General features: G+C 48.0%; 2 protein-coding genes and 1 long non-coding RNA gene across 3 annotated transcripts; 1 reads left to right on the top strand and 2 right to left on the bottom strand.

Moving 5' to 3' along the window:
- Positions 1-133: 133 nt before the first annotated feature.
- LOC112884372 (glycine-rich protein A3-like) lies at positions 134-2652 on the bottom strand. Its single transcript, XM_025949750.1, has 3 exons — positions 2497-2652; positions 1097-1404; positions 134-641 (listed from the first exon to the last, which is right to left on the bottom strand). The coding sequence occupies exons 2-3, from the start codon at positions 1386-1388 to the stop codon at positions 352-354; spliced, it is 582 nt and encodes a 193-aa protein (XP_025805535.1). The 5' UTR covers positions 1389-1404; positions 2497-2652; the 3' UTR covers positions 134-351.
- Positions 2653-4404: 1752 nt separating this feature from the next.
- Positions 4405-9516, top strand: LOC112886940. The gene is made up of 4 exons (XR_003227461.1): positions 4405-4896; positions 5018-5114; positions 9183-9269; positions 9384-9516. It is a non-coding gene; the product is annotated as an uncharacterized LOC112886940 (long non-coding RNA).
- LOC112886939 (protein NETWORKED 2A-like) lies at positions 5186-9528 on the bottom strand. Its single transcript, XM_025952979.1, has 3 exons — positions 9394-9528; positions 5583-8653; positions 5186-5497 (listed from the first exon to the last, which is right to left on the bottom strand). The coding sequence occupies exons 1-2, from the start codon at positions 9485-9487 to the stop codon at positions 5583-5585; spliced, it is 3165 nt and encodes a 1054-aa protein (XP_025808764.1). The 5' UTR covers positions 9488-9528; the 3' UTR covers positions 5186-5497.
- Positions 9529-14492: the final 4964 nt, after the last annotated feature.

Here is a 14492-nt window from a genome sequence, read left to right as displayed (position 1 = left end):
CCAGAAAAGTTTAAATTGCGGCAGGAATACGCAATGCCGGAATCAATTCACATCAGGAGAAGAATTTCAGTGGACCATATAAACGCAGGGTATCAGCATCACTCCACTAGAGAAATAATCTTCAGAGAACAGCTATGCACAAAAAATACAGCATCATCGCAGGGAATCGACAAGGTTATTCAGTTACTTATTGGCAAACCATCTTGTCACTCGCGCACAGGCTACAGTAGCCAAACATATAGAGGAAGGATGAACGATCACCCTGCTAAATACATCGCAGAGGCATTCCCGACAACAGAAGTTCTGGAAGCCTGCATAGGAGTTTAGTATGATCAAGCCATTGGGTGCACATCACTTCCACTTCTTGAACTTGCCGCCGAACATGCCGTGCCCATGCTTGCCATGCTTGAATTTGCCGTGGCCGTGCTTGAACTTGCCGTGGTGGCCGTGACCATGCTTGAACTTGCCGTGACCGCCGTAGCCGTGGCCGTAACCGTGGCCGTAGCCTCCAAAGACCCCATGTCCACCGTGTCCGCTATGCCCATGAGAGAGCTTGTGTGCTCCATAAGCAGCTGCAGCTGCGGCGGCGCCTCCGGCTAGAACCGTCCCCATCCCCATGCCACCATGGCTGCTGCCATGACCTGCAACCACAAGATCCCATGAGCACGAACCACCATTTGGCCGACTTGACACAATAGGACTACCTGCTTCTCAGATAAGCTGATGCAACTGTTGGAGAGAAGTACTGAACAATTAAATGTATGTTGCAGCACAATGTAATTAGGAACAAAGCGCAATTCAACATAATATAGAACTAGAACAATTTCATCAGACCAGCATTGATGCAGGTATAGGAGATGTGGTACTGATAAGCTAAATTATATCTTGCAGCACAGCATAGTTAAGAACAAGAAACAATCCAGCCGATCTAAAACTTAATGTAATATAAAATGAGCAAATACATTTTTTATTTGGAATTTTTTGGGAAAAAAAAGCACAATCACTTGATGGATTTCAGTAGGAATGCTTGATAGCTGTTTTGATGGCTCTGTACTTTTAAAAGCTAATAAGCATAGAATGTAAGAGCAATTCATACCCTGGTGAGATGAGCCGGGATAACCAGCAGGGGGATAGCCACCATGCTGTGGCGGGTAACCACCCGGTTGAGGGTACCCATGCTGTGGCGGGTATGCCCCCGGTGCAGGGGGGTAAGCCCCTGGTGGAGGAGGATATGCCCCAGGGGGAGGCGGGTACGCCCCAGGCGGTGGTGGGTAGCCTTGCGGAGGGTATCCCTGATGCGGGTACCCATGACCACCGGCAACGCCATGCATTATGTTTGAGAAGAGCCCCTTGTCACCCTCGCCATGCTTGTCCTTGCCTCCTCCCATTGTCCCCCCAAGCCACCTGAAGAAAGAAGATGCAAAGGCAAACTGTGAGCCAACTGAATCTGAATGTTGCAGAATGAAACAAGAAAATTGCACTAAGCAGATCTTCAACATATTCACAAAAATGTGCTGCGGCAAGCAGGTGGTGCAGGGACAACAGGGGAGTGGCTTCCCTTTGGATGCGGTGTCAGACAATGAGCTAGTGTGATCTACGGAGAACATCAAACAGCATAAATTTGAACAGGATGGAAGGTATACTAGTAGGAACATTTGATATCCACAAACTGCATTCAACGAAGAGACAACACAGGGACCAAAGTGGCTAGCTTCATTTTGGATGCGTTGTCAAAAGTGAAACGAGTGGTCTGTTCCCCATTCGTCACACAACTTCTGATCAACCTTTACATGTTCCACAGGGAAACAATGATACGTAATTGGTAAAAATATGATGCCTTCAAGATGTAACCGTGCCTTACAACATGCAACTCTGCGTTTGCACAATCAATTCCTAACAAAACAAAGATCGACTACCAGCCCTACAAAAACAATCTAAGTATCTGTCATCTCCAATTTGGTACCGCGCATTAGTTCAGCATGCTACTGTATCAAGAGCGGCCAACTACTTAACCGAATAGATCTTGTTTGCTATAAGATGAACTATGATCAAGCAGGAAATTCAATTCGAGGCTTTATTTTTGTGCAAACTAGCAGAGATCTCCAATTTAATACTAGGTGTTACTGGTTGCCCAAATTCAAATTCAACTTGTAAAGTATTGCGAGAAATAAACAAAACACTCCGAACTCCCCATCCTGATCATCGCACCCCCACAACCCAAAAAAATCCCCACCTCCAATCCAACTCCACCAAACAGAGGGGGTTTCCAGGATCATCACAACCCCGCTCCGTAGATCGACGGATCTCACCATCCACGCCCCAGTTCACCGAAACCGCCATCAATGACGAGTTGAAAAGGTATGACAAAGCAGAGCACAACACGCAACACCACCACCACATGCGCCCCAGAAATCGTGGAACAAAAAAACTACGGAATCGCGCACAGGTAGAGATAAGGAGAAGACAAATTCAAGGCTGAGAGATTCGGCGGCATACCGAACGACAACGAGAACTCCGGCGATCAGCAAACACAAGCAGCCGATCTCAGGCGATGTTTCTGTGGGCGACGCGTGATGGTTTGGCCGCGCCCCCTTCCCCGGCTATATACCCGAGGACGCAACACGGCGAAAGGTACTCGCAGGATTCGGCAAGGAAACGCGTGCCGCCAGCGCGGGGTCTCACTGACGCGTGGGGGCCAGAGGCGCAGTTATTCGCGGGGCAGGTGCGCCCGCCGTGGATGGATAGGGTTTGACCCCGGGCCGCCACGTCGCTGCCATGCGGGCCCGGAGCTCACGTCTTCGGTTGCGACCCGCGAGGCAGCGAGGGAGGCGTGCGCGTAGCAAGCGCGTCGTGGTGTGGTCTCGCGGAGAGGGAAGGAGGACGGTGGGAGGAAAGCAACGCGACGAAGGAATCGAATCCCCACCACCAACCGGTCCCACCGGGCAGTGACTCGGGTCAGCGAGCGGACGCAGATATTTGCGTGCGATCCACGCCGCGCCGACGCGTGGAGAGGCGGTCGACGGCCCATCTGGCCCGTTTGGACCCATTCGGCTCGTGAAGGCGGCAAGGCTCGGCAGGAGAGCTCAGATGGGCCGAGATGGGCCTCGTTTGTTGCTCGCTCTGCTTTGCCTGCCAATGAGCCCGCTGCCCTCTGTTTTCCTGAACTGCCTGCTTATCAGCATTCAGCAAAAGGACTAGAATTCCCTCAAAAAAAAAAAGAGAGCAAAGGACTAGAAACACACACCGAAGTAACCTTTGAAGCTTCGCGGTACAAATGAAGCAAAAAGGTTTCCTAGGCCAGGTTGCACGCATTTTGATCCTTACTGGACAACGCAAGCTGATTTCCCCCCTTCATGCAGTACTGCCAGATAATCAAAGAACCATTCTGTTGATCGCACAAGTTACACCGCCATGCTAACTGAAAACATCCTGTTTCTTTTTTTCCAAACCAGTGAGCAGTTATAGCCACAGATGTCAACGAGCACAAAATATGCAATATATCCATCGTCTTTGAATAGAATCACCTGGTTAACAGACGCTAAACACTTTCTGTCCCAGCGGGTGCGCGGCAAGCCTGCCACTGCACGAACCTTCAGAATCAAGCTGGCGCAGACCGAATCTGAAGCGTTGTTTGCTTTGCGCATTGTGTCCACTCCAATACTCCATCTAAAAGACAGTCATCACAGGAAGATAGCTGAAAGTTCAGTAATCGTTCAGATAGGATGGGTACCAATTTGGAGCATTCGGAGCTTCAAAGCCTGAAACCTTGATTTGGAGGGTGCATTCCTCCGGATTGCCTTCTCGATTTCCTGTTCATAACCTTCTCGAATTCTTCTTGGATCCCCCTTCATGTGATCCAAACCTGCCTGCATCCATCTCCATGCATTCTTCAGTTCCCTTCCCGCTCCAGACTTCAATTGAATCATCGCTGTTCGGCGACCAAGCCCTCACGGAGCTCCTCCCGCAGTTCCGCGGAGAGACCAGCGACGCTCGTCCCGGAAGACGCTCCAGGATCATTCTCCGATCCGTGTCCGCCGCAGCGGGGCCTCGCCGGAGCGCCGCCGACGCCGCTATTGAAGGAGGCGCACCCAGGGGCTTCGCCGGAGTCCCTGGGTTTTTTCACTTGACCCCCTCTTTTAGATCGTGAATATTAATCGTGATCCGATCTTAGAGTCAAGTGGAAATAATCAAGAACTAATTTTGCACGTGACCTCCTAGTTTGGATCGTAATTATTAATCACGATCTAATTTAAGGATTATATAAAAGTAATCTAAATAATTTTTTCATATAACCTCCTGGATCGCGATTAATAATCGCGATCCGATATTTTTAGACATTACCCCCTGTCCGGGTCCAGTTTTTTGCATGTTAGCCCCAATGGATCCGAGCGTCTCACTCCGTTCGCCGGCCGTCCTCCACCTCCCGGCGCGCTAGTCGACCAGCCGTTCAGACCTGACCTCGCATGGTGAAGGAGGATTTTATTTTTTGGTCATGTTAGCCCGCCTGTATGTGTTGATGGCCTGGCTGGCCCACCGCAGTCCGCCATCTACCATCCCGCCGGTAAAGATCAAGAGCTTGTCTCCCCTCCCCTCCTCCTGGGAAGAGTGGAAACAGGCTTTAGGGAACAGTGTTTTGTCAGGAGAAATCGGACGCGGTCGAAACTCTGCCAAACGGGCTCCAAATTAACCGCACAAGTTGTTCGGAGTGAGAGAGAAGATGGCGAGCTCGCACGAGAATGTTGCAAGGATTGCCCTTGCCCTGGGAAGGCGATACCCTATTCCCCTGGACCTTCCTTGGCCACGACGCTAAGGGCAGATGCTGATGTGCCGGCTATCCGTTCGATGGAATGCGGCGTCAATTCGACACCACCTTCAGCTTCAGGTTCTTCCCCTCAGGTGCGTGCGGGTCTACCAGGATCAAGACCTTCGTGTCTTGCTTGCAAATTTTCGTATGACTGAGCTTGTTGAATGCTCTTCTGTCTTCTTGTACTCTGCTTAGTCTGCTCGTGCCATGCAGGAAGCCTGAATTCGGCTGGGTTGTTCAGTGTGAAGTACTTTCGCTCTCCCCTCCCCCAGTTTAGTGATCAAGCGTATGTGGTCTCAAATATTACAAGGTACCTATCATTTACCACCTACTGTCATAGTGCATCTACTTTTGCTCCTCAATGAATGACACAGGTGGAATTCGTCATGTGATACAAACTGCCAATAGTACAAAATAATCATTTATTTCAGAGCACAAGTGCACTGCTCTTCAATTTAAAAATTTCTATTTTCTAAGGTATTTGACAAGCTATAGATGTCAAAATTACAGAGTATGCATATCCCATTTGAATAGACTCAGCTGGTTAACATACGCTAATTAATCCCAATGAGTACATTGCAAGAACCTTAACATACGCCGAACATAGCATTCTGGCATCAGGACAAAACCTATATTAGCATTCTGTTTGCTACTTTGCTGGCTCGATGATGAATTTGGCTCCATCTGGAAGACCTGATCATCATAATAACATGTTATGCCAAATCACAACACTAACATAGCTGAAAGTTTCGGCATTCGGGCAAACATTCATGCATACCTAGCTCATCTTAGTGAAGAATGCCATATCGCTATTCTGCTTTGAAAGATGTGCTGGATTTACACACGCAAACAGTGATGCCTTCTTTTTCTTGGCTGGAAAGAGGAACATCCGGAGCGGTACTCTTGATTTAGAGGGTGCATTCCTCCAGGTGCTGCTAGATTTGGGCCCAGATAAGCTAGTGCTCTTGAGTATCTTTGCCAAAACCTTTTCAATTTCTGTTTGGAGTCGTTTCACATGATCCAAACCAGCCTGCAGTTCATCAGCAACTTTGTTGTTCTCCTGCTTCATGTTCATAATCTCCCCCTGGAATTTTGCAACCTGATATGAAGTGAATCTAGCTCCGTCCTCCATGCCTGCATCCATCTCCATGCCTCCTTCGATTTCCGCTTGTATGTCGCATAGGGAATCAAATTTATACTGGAGTTCCCCTTTGAACATTGCATTCTGTTCCAACCATACTCGCAGTTCAATCTTGAGTTCTCTTAGTCTTTTCTCTGTTGCTTCCATTTCCCATTTTGCAGGGTGCTCATTTGTATGATCCTTGTTTGGCTTTAACCTGTCCTCATTTGTTAGCTTGCCGACCTCAGATTGTAGCAGATTATACTTAGTTTGAAATCCTTCTATCTGTTGTAATGACATGCTGAACTTCATTAAGAACGCTAGGTTATCCTCCAGAAGCGCATCAATGTCTCTTCTGAACTTTTCTTCAAGTGGTGATGCTTTCTCCATCTCGACAACATTTGTTGATGTGAGGTCTTCCGGAATAGTGGCTTCTGGACTGGTAACGGCATCGTTTGATGCATCAGGTTCCTTATCGGAATCCATACTTAGGTTATTTTTCAGGCTAGGACTATGTTTTATTCTCCTGGGGATAGAGGAAACACTTTGTGCCCTTTGATGAACTGGAAAAAAGCTTGGAGTCCTTCGGTGGCCCCTAACAGCTCCATTCTTCTCACTTAGTGACATGGTTGAATTCATGCGATGACCACTGTGTGATGCATCTTTATAAGTTAAAGAGTTCAAGAACCTACGAAGTGACTGAATCTCTGCATCTTTCATTCCATTGGCACACTCTAGTTCGCTTATCATGGCTCTCATCTCATTCAAGCATTCCTGGTTCTTTGTCTCCACTTCTGTAAGCCTTCGCTTTATATTTTTGTAGTTCCGGAGGATGGAAGTATATTCGGCTAGTAATACCTTTTCCTTATCTTGGAGATCATTCATAAGCAACTGCTGCAGATTAATCATGCCATCCTCTTGGTCTCCAACATCAGCAACTTCTCCACTAGTAGGAGTAGGACTTCTGGTGATATGTGAATCTTCTGCTTTGTTCATCTCCGTCTCCTGTTCTGAACTGCTTTCTGAAATGCTTTCACATGGGGTTGAGAAAATCACATTGTCCTCTTGTTTCAAATTTTCTCCTGGACTATTGGAGGAAACGTGATGCAGGACTTCTAATGAATCACTGCTTTCAGTGTTACTGACGAATTCATGAACATGTTCTGATCCTCCTTTGTTATTATCATCAGACAAAGTATGACCTGCAGTTTCTGTTGTTCCCACGTCCATTGATGCAGCTGCACTGAAATTGCCATCAAACTCACAACACCACAAATCCTCTGTTTTATCTACATGACATTGCTTCTCTGCTTTAGTCTCATGGTGACCACTAGATGACTGACTGTCATCGATGAAGATAGATGGCTCTGGTGTATCGGACTGATCAATAAATCCATCCCCACCGTGTGGCTTCCTTGCAGCTTCATACATCCCAGGATCATCTGATGGGTTTGTTTTGCCATGCTCACCTGATGGTTCAGTGTCAGTGGATGATGTTGCTTCGTCAGTCAGCATGCATGAAATATCACAGAAACTATTTATTGTTTCGGTGAAATTTGTATAGACTATTCTTTCTTCGGCATGGTAGGATCTCTCAAGTTTATGCACTCTAATAAGCTCCTCTTCTGCCTCCTTGAGCTTGTCATTTAGTTCAACCGAGTCACTTTGTTCTGTCTTCTCTTCCTCCAAATTCTGTAGTGACTTCTCCAGCTCATTGTTTTCTAGACACAGCCTATTTATCTGTGAAGTCTGTGTTGAAATCAAGAGCTCCAAATCCACAACTTTGTTGGCTAGCTCATCAATTTTCTCTGCAATCTCTACCACAGAAAGATCAGAGTTCATCTTAAAGTATCCCTTGATCTTTTCTACTAGTTCTTGTGGTTCAATTTTCTCCAGCTCCATGGAGAACAATTCATCTTTCCTAGCACTGGCATCAGTATTAACATTCTCATCTGAGGAATTTTCTGAATATGATAGGGATTTACCATGTCCTCTCATGATACCCTTCAGCTTCTCCCTGGAAACCTCGACTCTTTCGGACTCAACCGTTGCTTGGCTGAAAAATGACTTCTGTTGCTCCTTCATTTTGATAATGGCGTCTTCACAAGATTTAAGAGCAGTTGCTGTCATCAAAGCCCGGGCTTCATCATCCTCTATCGCTGCACTTTCATTGAACTGATCTTGGAAGTAGCAAACTTGTTCCTGCATATCATTAATTCGCTTTTCAAGATCCCAGTACTTTGCAATTCCACTCTCGTAAGAGCTTTTTATGAACTCTTTCTCAGTCTGAAGGACTAATATTTCTTTCTGCAGCCTGCCAATCTCGGCTTGTGCATTATCCTTGTTGACTGGAGCTGCAGATTTCTTGCCTCTATCCTTCAGTCCTGATTTGTCCGCATGCTTCTTCTTCATTAGTCCCTCCACTGTTGACTTGTGGATTTTGCGAGGATCAACTGTGGTAAAGGCCTTCGGGAGATTGTCATCATCCTCTTCTAACAATGAATACTGAATCTGGTCAGGGAAGGCAGCTGCAATGGTATGGTTTGCTTTGTGTAACTCCCCTGACATATGGTCATAGCGTTCAGCAAGGGCCCTGTATGCCCGGTATGCTTCTTCCACTGAACTGATCACCTCTGGTCGTCGCTTGTAATACATTTCCGCCCTCTTAGCGAAAGAATCAGCTTCCTCCCCAAGGAGGAAGAGAATGCACTTAACCCTGTCTTCCATATCTGCACAGACTGCAATCTCTTAATGATCGAAAAACCGAAGCACAAATGAAACCTGTGGAGATGCTGAATGTTTGGGGGAAAAAGCTAAAAAATCACTATCTAAATTGGCAGGATTGCATAAATACATCTTGAAGGATTTTGCATTGTACTCCCTGTAAAAAAAAATGTGTAGACTTAAGCAGTTGTAAATGATATGGGGTTCATATGGAACAGAGGTTTCAGTTCATTCTTTTGATGGACTTAGCTGCCTTGAAGTTTGTGGTCATTCTATTCGTGCAGAATGATGTGCATAGCATATATCACTACTAGGCCGACACTAACCAAACTAGCATGAAATGCATAGAATCTTTTGCTCTGTGTGTCCAGACATCGTTATACATTTTTCTTTGGCAAGTGAGTTGATACATTCATGAATTGCATAATCACCTGGACTAGGGTATGTGTATTTACTAGAAACCAGATGTTCTTGGTAGAATCCTGGTGCAGATAACATACATTGTATTTTTCATATATTTGGCATCTTTTGCAGAAAAAATTAGGCAAGTTTTGACCAAGAAAAGAAACGGTTGAGATAAATCGCTCTCTCCCTGGTCACACCCGTAACACCACAATGAAGGTAAATTTGCTCATGAATCAGTATGCATTGTCTTGCTAAAAAAAGACAGAGCAATTTGACCCAGGTGTTACTGTGTTGTGCTTGTATGTAAATGGATTGGATGGTGTGCTCAAGGAAGCCAAACCTTTGAGGTTGTTGTCGAGCCATTTGGACTGCTTGGTGCGGACATGGCTTGCCCACCACCACGAATAGGCATTGCTCGCCGCCCGCTGCAGCATCCTGTTCCTGCCACTTTCAGCTCAAGAGTTCTTCAGCCGGGTAACCCGCGCTCGTCTTCTGTGTGAGTTCACCTTCCCTACATTAACTGAACTAATCGATCTGAATGCCTTTCTGATACCGGTGGTCCTTGATCGTTAGCACGCTCTTTGCAGGACAAGAAAGTGACGAGAGATATCAGAACTCAGGAAGAAATGAAAGCCAAGGGGGAAAAATGTCATGAAGGTCAATGTCCGGTACCTGCATTTGCTGTTGCCGGTGAGCCATCTCTAAACCGGACGAAGGTGAACGCAGATTCCTGTGCTTAGCTGGCCGCACAAGAGAGTAGCTGGTGGGTGGTAGTGGAGACGAAGTGGCAGGACTCGAAGTAGTCTCTGGATCGTGGGACCCTTGGCTGTGTGAGGTCCTGGTCACTGCTGGTGTTGCTCGGCACGTCGGCATGTGCTCGTGGGCTCGAAATTTCTTCTGGGACATGTTCCTCCTCGATCTCTTACGAGTGAAACTTGTGAGCTGGCCATGCGTATATAATCCTGTAAATTTTCTTGGGGCCTGCAGTTATGCGCACCCATTGTGCTGATTCCTGTAAATGAAATATATGCGTTAAAACGTTCTCAAATATATATGGGATACAAACTGACGACATGTTTTTAGCCGTTCGCAAATGGGATAAAAACCCCCGGCTTCTCCTTCCTCCCTCCCGCCCGTCGTGCCCTGCCCGCCGCCACTGCCGTCGGCCCCGCCCTCCGTTCCCGCCGGAATCACAAGGCCCTATCCCGCCCACCAATCGCCGACTTCCACTCTTCTGCTCCCGCAACTACCCGACACCAGACTACCAGAGGCTCGCGTGTCCGGGCTGCGCGCTTGTGCAAGCACTGGCTGGGCATGGGCGCCATGGCGGCCATGGTTCGCACATCGGGTTCGTCTTCCCCCAAGAACGTGCGCGGCTGCGAACGCGAGGGTAGAGGCACGTGATTGTCTGCAACGTTAGGATGCCGAGGCGCATTTTCTTCAGTGCTTCAGATTATCAGGTTTCACTGCTAGTATGTGTCCGATGAAACCTTCCCATTTTCATCGTTACCATGACTCCATCCATTGATCTCCTTTAATCTGACCCTGTCAACATGCATGTGTGCATATCAGTCTCGGTTCCTGCTTATAGTCTGTTTCATATCAGCTTCAGTCCTTACGCGAGGGGTCGACCGGTGGAGGGAATGCAAGGCCATTCAATGTGTGAAGCCTGAAAGTTTTTTTTTAAAGGTAAAAGTAGGAGCACTGCTATGTCATATAAGTAGGAGAAGAATGCAATATCTTATAAATTTAATACTACATACAAACTTAACAAACTCAAACTCTGAAAGCTGGAAACATAACATAAAAAACTAGGATAACTCATGGCCTCTGCAGGCCAAACTTCTCAAATTGAAGTCCATCTGATCTCTTGCACCACCTGTGTTGTGATCATGCTCTGGCCTTAAAAAATTCTGCGATTTCTTTCCTGTGTTGTCAAGGCTGAAAGTTGTGTTTAATACTTTAATCTCATGGGTGCAGCAAATCAAGATCACCAAGTGGTACTGAAAGATGCAACTTTCAGAAGCAACAGGAAATGCAGGTTCAGTCACATCATACCGTTGTTTTTTTTTTTGAGAGGAACTACGGCAGGCAAATTGCCGACCTGAACTGATGTATTAATATGCAAATGTGCGGGGCATATAAGGATTTCGAAGGGTGAAACACCAAACTAGCCTATTACAGATTAAACATGATCGATCCGTGATCACCCTAAACCCTATACCCGGGCCGCTCTGTGTGACCACTGAAAAGATTAGCCACAACCCGGCGCAAGGTGACGGCAGGTGGCAGGTCTTGCCCCTCGAAGGAGTATGCATTTCTGCTCTTCCAAAGGTTCCAGAGAACACAGGTAATGACAGTGGTTTTGATCTTGTCTTCCATGCCTTCCAGAAACTCATGACCCCACAGACTGCCAACCTGAGAATCGGAGAAATCCTGCCCGGGACACAGAAAACTCCAGCATAGAGCAGCCTTAGGACAAAGGAAGAAGATGTGAGCTTGGTCTTCTTCATGTTGACAGAAAGCACATTCCGCAGAGTCAGTAATGTTGCGGTAAAAGAGGAGAGCTCTGGAGGGTAGCCGCTGCCTGTGGACGAGCCAGAGGAATTGCTTGGCTTGGGGTGTAGCATAGCTGTCCCAGAGTGTAACCGCAAAAGCTTCGGCAGGCGCTGCCGGCGACATGGCCCGGTACAAGCTCGCAGTGGAGAAAGGCGCAAGGGTCGTCCTCATACCACGTCGATCAGCAATGGTCTCATTGAGGTGGACAGTCTGTAGAGCATGTAGAGAAACTGGAGCTGTTCTTCCGCCACCGAGGAGAGTCTCGGCGCCAAGCATAAGTCCCACTGTTGCGCCTGTGCAGCTGATTTAAGTTAACGGACATATTCGGACGTTGAGCATTTGAGAAGAGTGCTGGCATAAGGTCTGCAAGATATGTTGATCCCAACCAATGGTCTTGCTAGAAAGAAGTCATGACACCATTGCCCAGCCGCACAGATGTATGTCTCCTGAGTCCAGGAAGAAGAAGCAGCATGGCTTTCCAGGTTGGCGTGTCCAAGTAATGAGCTTCACCCAGGTCACGTCCAATCATACCGTTGTTGATCAACTTCCTGTAGTCGAAGTACATATACATGGACAGGATGCTTGCATATATAAATGGTGCCGTTTATCATCTAAATTTGGTTTGCCTTAAGTCTTCTTCCTGCTCATCAGCATCGATGAAATCTCCCCAATTCAAGAACCACGACTAATGCTGACATGATAAGAGAAAGGAACGCCCTTCTAAATTCTAAATGCTAAATGCAACGCCCTTTGAGTTCTTAGAAAGTTTCAGAACCAGCCTGGGAGTGCCACTCTTCATGGAAATCATTATGCTAATGTGTTGGAGCATCTGGATCACAAAGAAACTATTTTTTTTTGTCAGGAACAAGGCACCCCCAACACAGAGTTGTGAAGCTTTTGTGAAGCTATCTTCAAGAAAGAATGTTCACTGGTTATCCATCGTGCAAACAAAAAATTCTTCTCCCAAACCCAAGACTGGCTAGAGAACTTTTGTAAACTTTGATTCTTTCACGTTATAACTATTCGTTTGGTATTAATATATTAAATCAGTAGCTCACTATCTATTCAGTAGTAACTGAGATTGATACGAAAATAAATGTCTTTAAATCAACTATTTTATTCTGAAAATGAATGGCTTTAAATCAACTGCAATCGAAAATTTTTTGCCAGAGATGTGCTTTATTACGTGTTTTTAAGATTGACCAAGGCGTCGCCGTTGTCAGCTCAGCGTACCACCGAGCAGGATTTCTCCCGGCACCACCTGTCCGCAGCCGCCACAAGCCCATCTCACTGCCAACCATGGCCACCACCACCACCAACCTCGCCTCCCGGACTGCCTGTCGCCGCCGCCACGCAGGCATCACCGAGCGACCCGCACGCCCCACATGCACCCCACACTGCTGCCACGTGACCACCTCCACGCCCCGCACACGGCCTCTGCTCCCTGCAAGCTCCACACCCGCCTTACCGCGGCGGCTGCCGCCGCCGAGAGCGCATGGCCAGCCCAGCCGCGCTGGCGCGAGGCCGGCAGGCCGCCTCACCGGTCAGCCCTGCTGCGCCAGCGCCCGCAAACACCGCGCAGCCTCTCACGCTGCCAAGCCGCCTCCACTCTCTGCGCCGTCACACCACCTCCACACGCAACCACCACTCGCTGCGCGGTCACGCCGAAGCCGCCATCGCGTCGAAGCCGCCGCCACTCACTCATCGCCGGGCGTCGATCCCGCGCCGTGCCATCGCCCCCGCGCCTAGGAGCAGCCACCGCCGGCGGATCCGGTCGCGGCGACACCAGATCCACACTCGTCGGTACCGGATCCGGCCTTCCCCGCCGGTGACGCCACGAGCCGTGGCCCTCCGGCGACCGAAGTGGCCGCGCCCGCCTGAACGCGAAGGGGAACAGGGCTGCCCCGCCGCCGCCATCCTTGTGGGCCGCATGGACTTCCAGCGATCGGCTCGAGCTGCGGCGCGGCGAAGGGAAGAGAAGAGGGAGGGGGTGGCGGCGGCAGCGGGATGCCCGCCCGTGTCGCCCATGCGGGAGCGATGCGGGGGGTGAAGCAGAGGCGCAAGCGAACTCGATGGCCTGGTAGCTACGTAGCTTGCAGCGGATCACGGCGGCTAATCTTGTATGACAGTAGCTAGTCCAGCGTGGGATAAGGTGACAATAGTTTATCCTCCGAGGGCCTTTGCTCTGGTGATTCGTGGTGCGTTTCTGAGGGCCTTCGCCTGGTGATGGTGGTGCGTTTCTGGTGCTCGTGCTCGAGCGATGGCGACGTGAAGTGGTTTCGGTGGTGTGCTGCCCCAATCCAACCTTTTAGGGTTGTCTGTGTGGTGCAGTGTTGATGTCCCAATCCGACCAGCTGATTGTTAGTTGTTTTTCTTTAGTTTCTCTTTATTTTTCCTAATTATGGCCTTCTAGGGTTATAGTTTTATTCTTTTCTGCTATATCAATAGAAACGCACGTGTGCTGTTCGTTAAAAAAAAAGAACAGAACGCACTTCAGTCAGCGTTTTATATCGACTAAGTATGCACAGTTTTATATGTAAATATATATTACTTCTTAAAACTAAAAAGTAGCACACATCGAGCTATACATTTTTTTTCCTTCTACCGCTGGCAGTGACATTTGAACATGCACTCAATAGCCAATTTCTAGCACCATGAAGAAAACTAGGATGAACAGCGCGCTTCGCCGCGCCCTTATAAGAATGATGCTAACTTCCCTATGTCGGGAGAATTAGCATGAGCGTATTGGTAATGAACCTTAGGCTTGTTGCCTGCACTGAACCCACCATTGTTTGTGTCAAACAATTTACGTTATCTGTTGAGAAACCAAGTAGTAGGATATAAATCACGTAAATATAATGCCAATGTCACAGGTCAGAC

Source organism: Panicum hallii, chromosome 3 (genome assembly GCF_002211085.1).
Source record: "Panicum hallii strain FIL2 chromosome 3, PHallii_v3.1, whole genome shotgun sequence".
In the NCBI taxonomy this organism is placed as follows: domain Eukaryota; kingdom Viridiplantae; phylum Streptophyta; class Magnoliopsida; order Poales; family Poaceae; genus Panicum; species Panicum hallii.
Note: the sequence above shows the minus strand (reverse complement) of the source record. Positions and strands in the feature narration are given on the sequence as shown.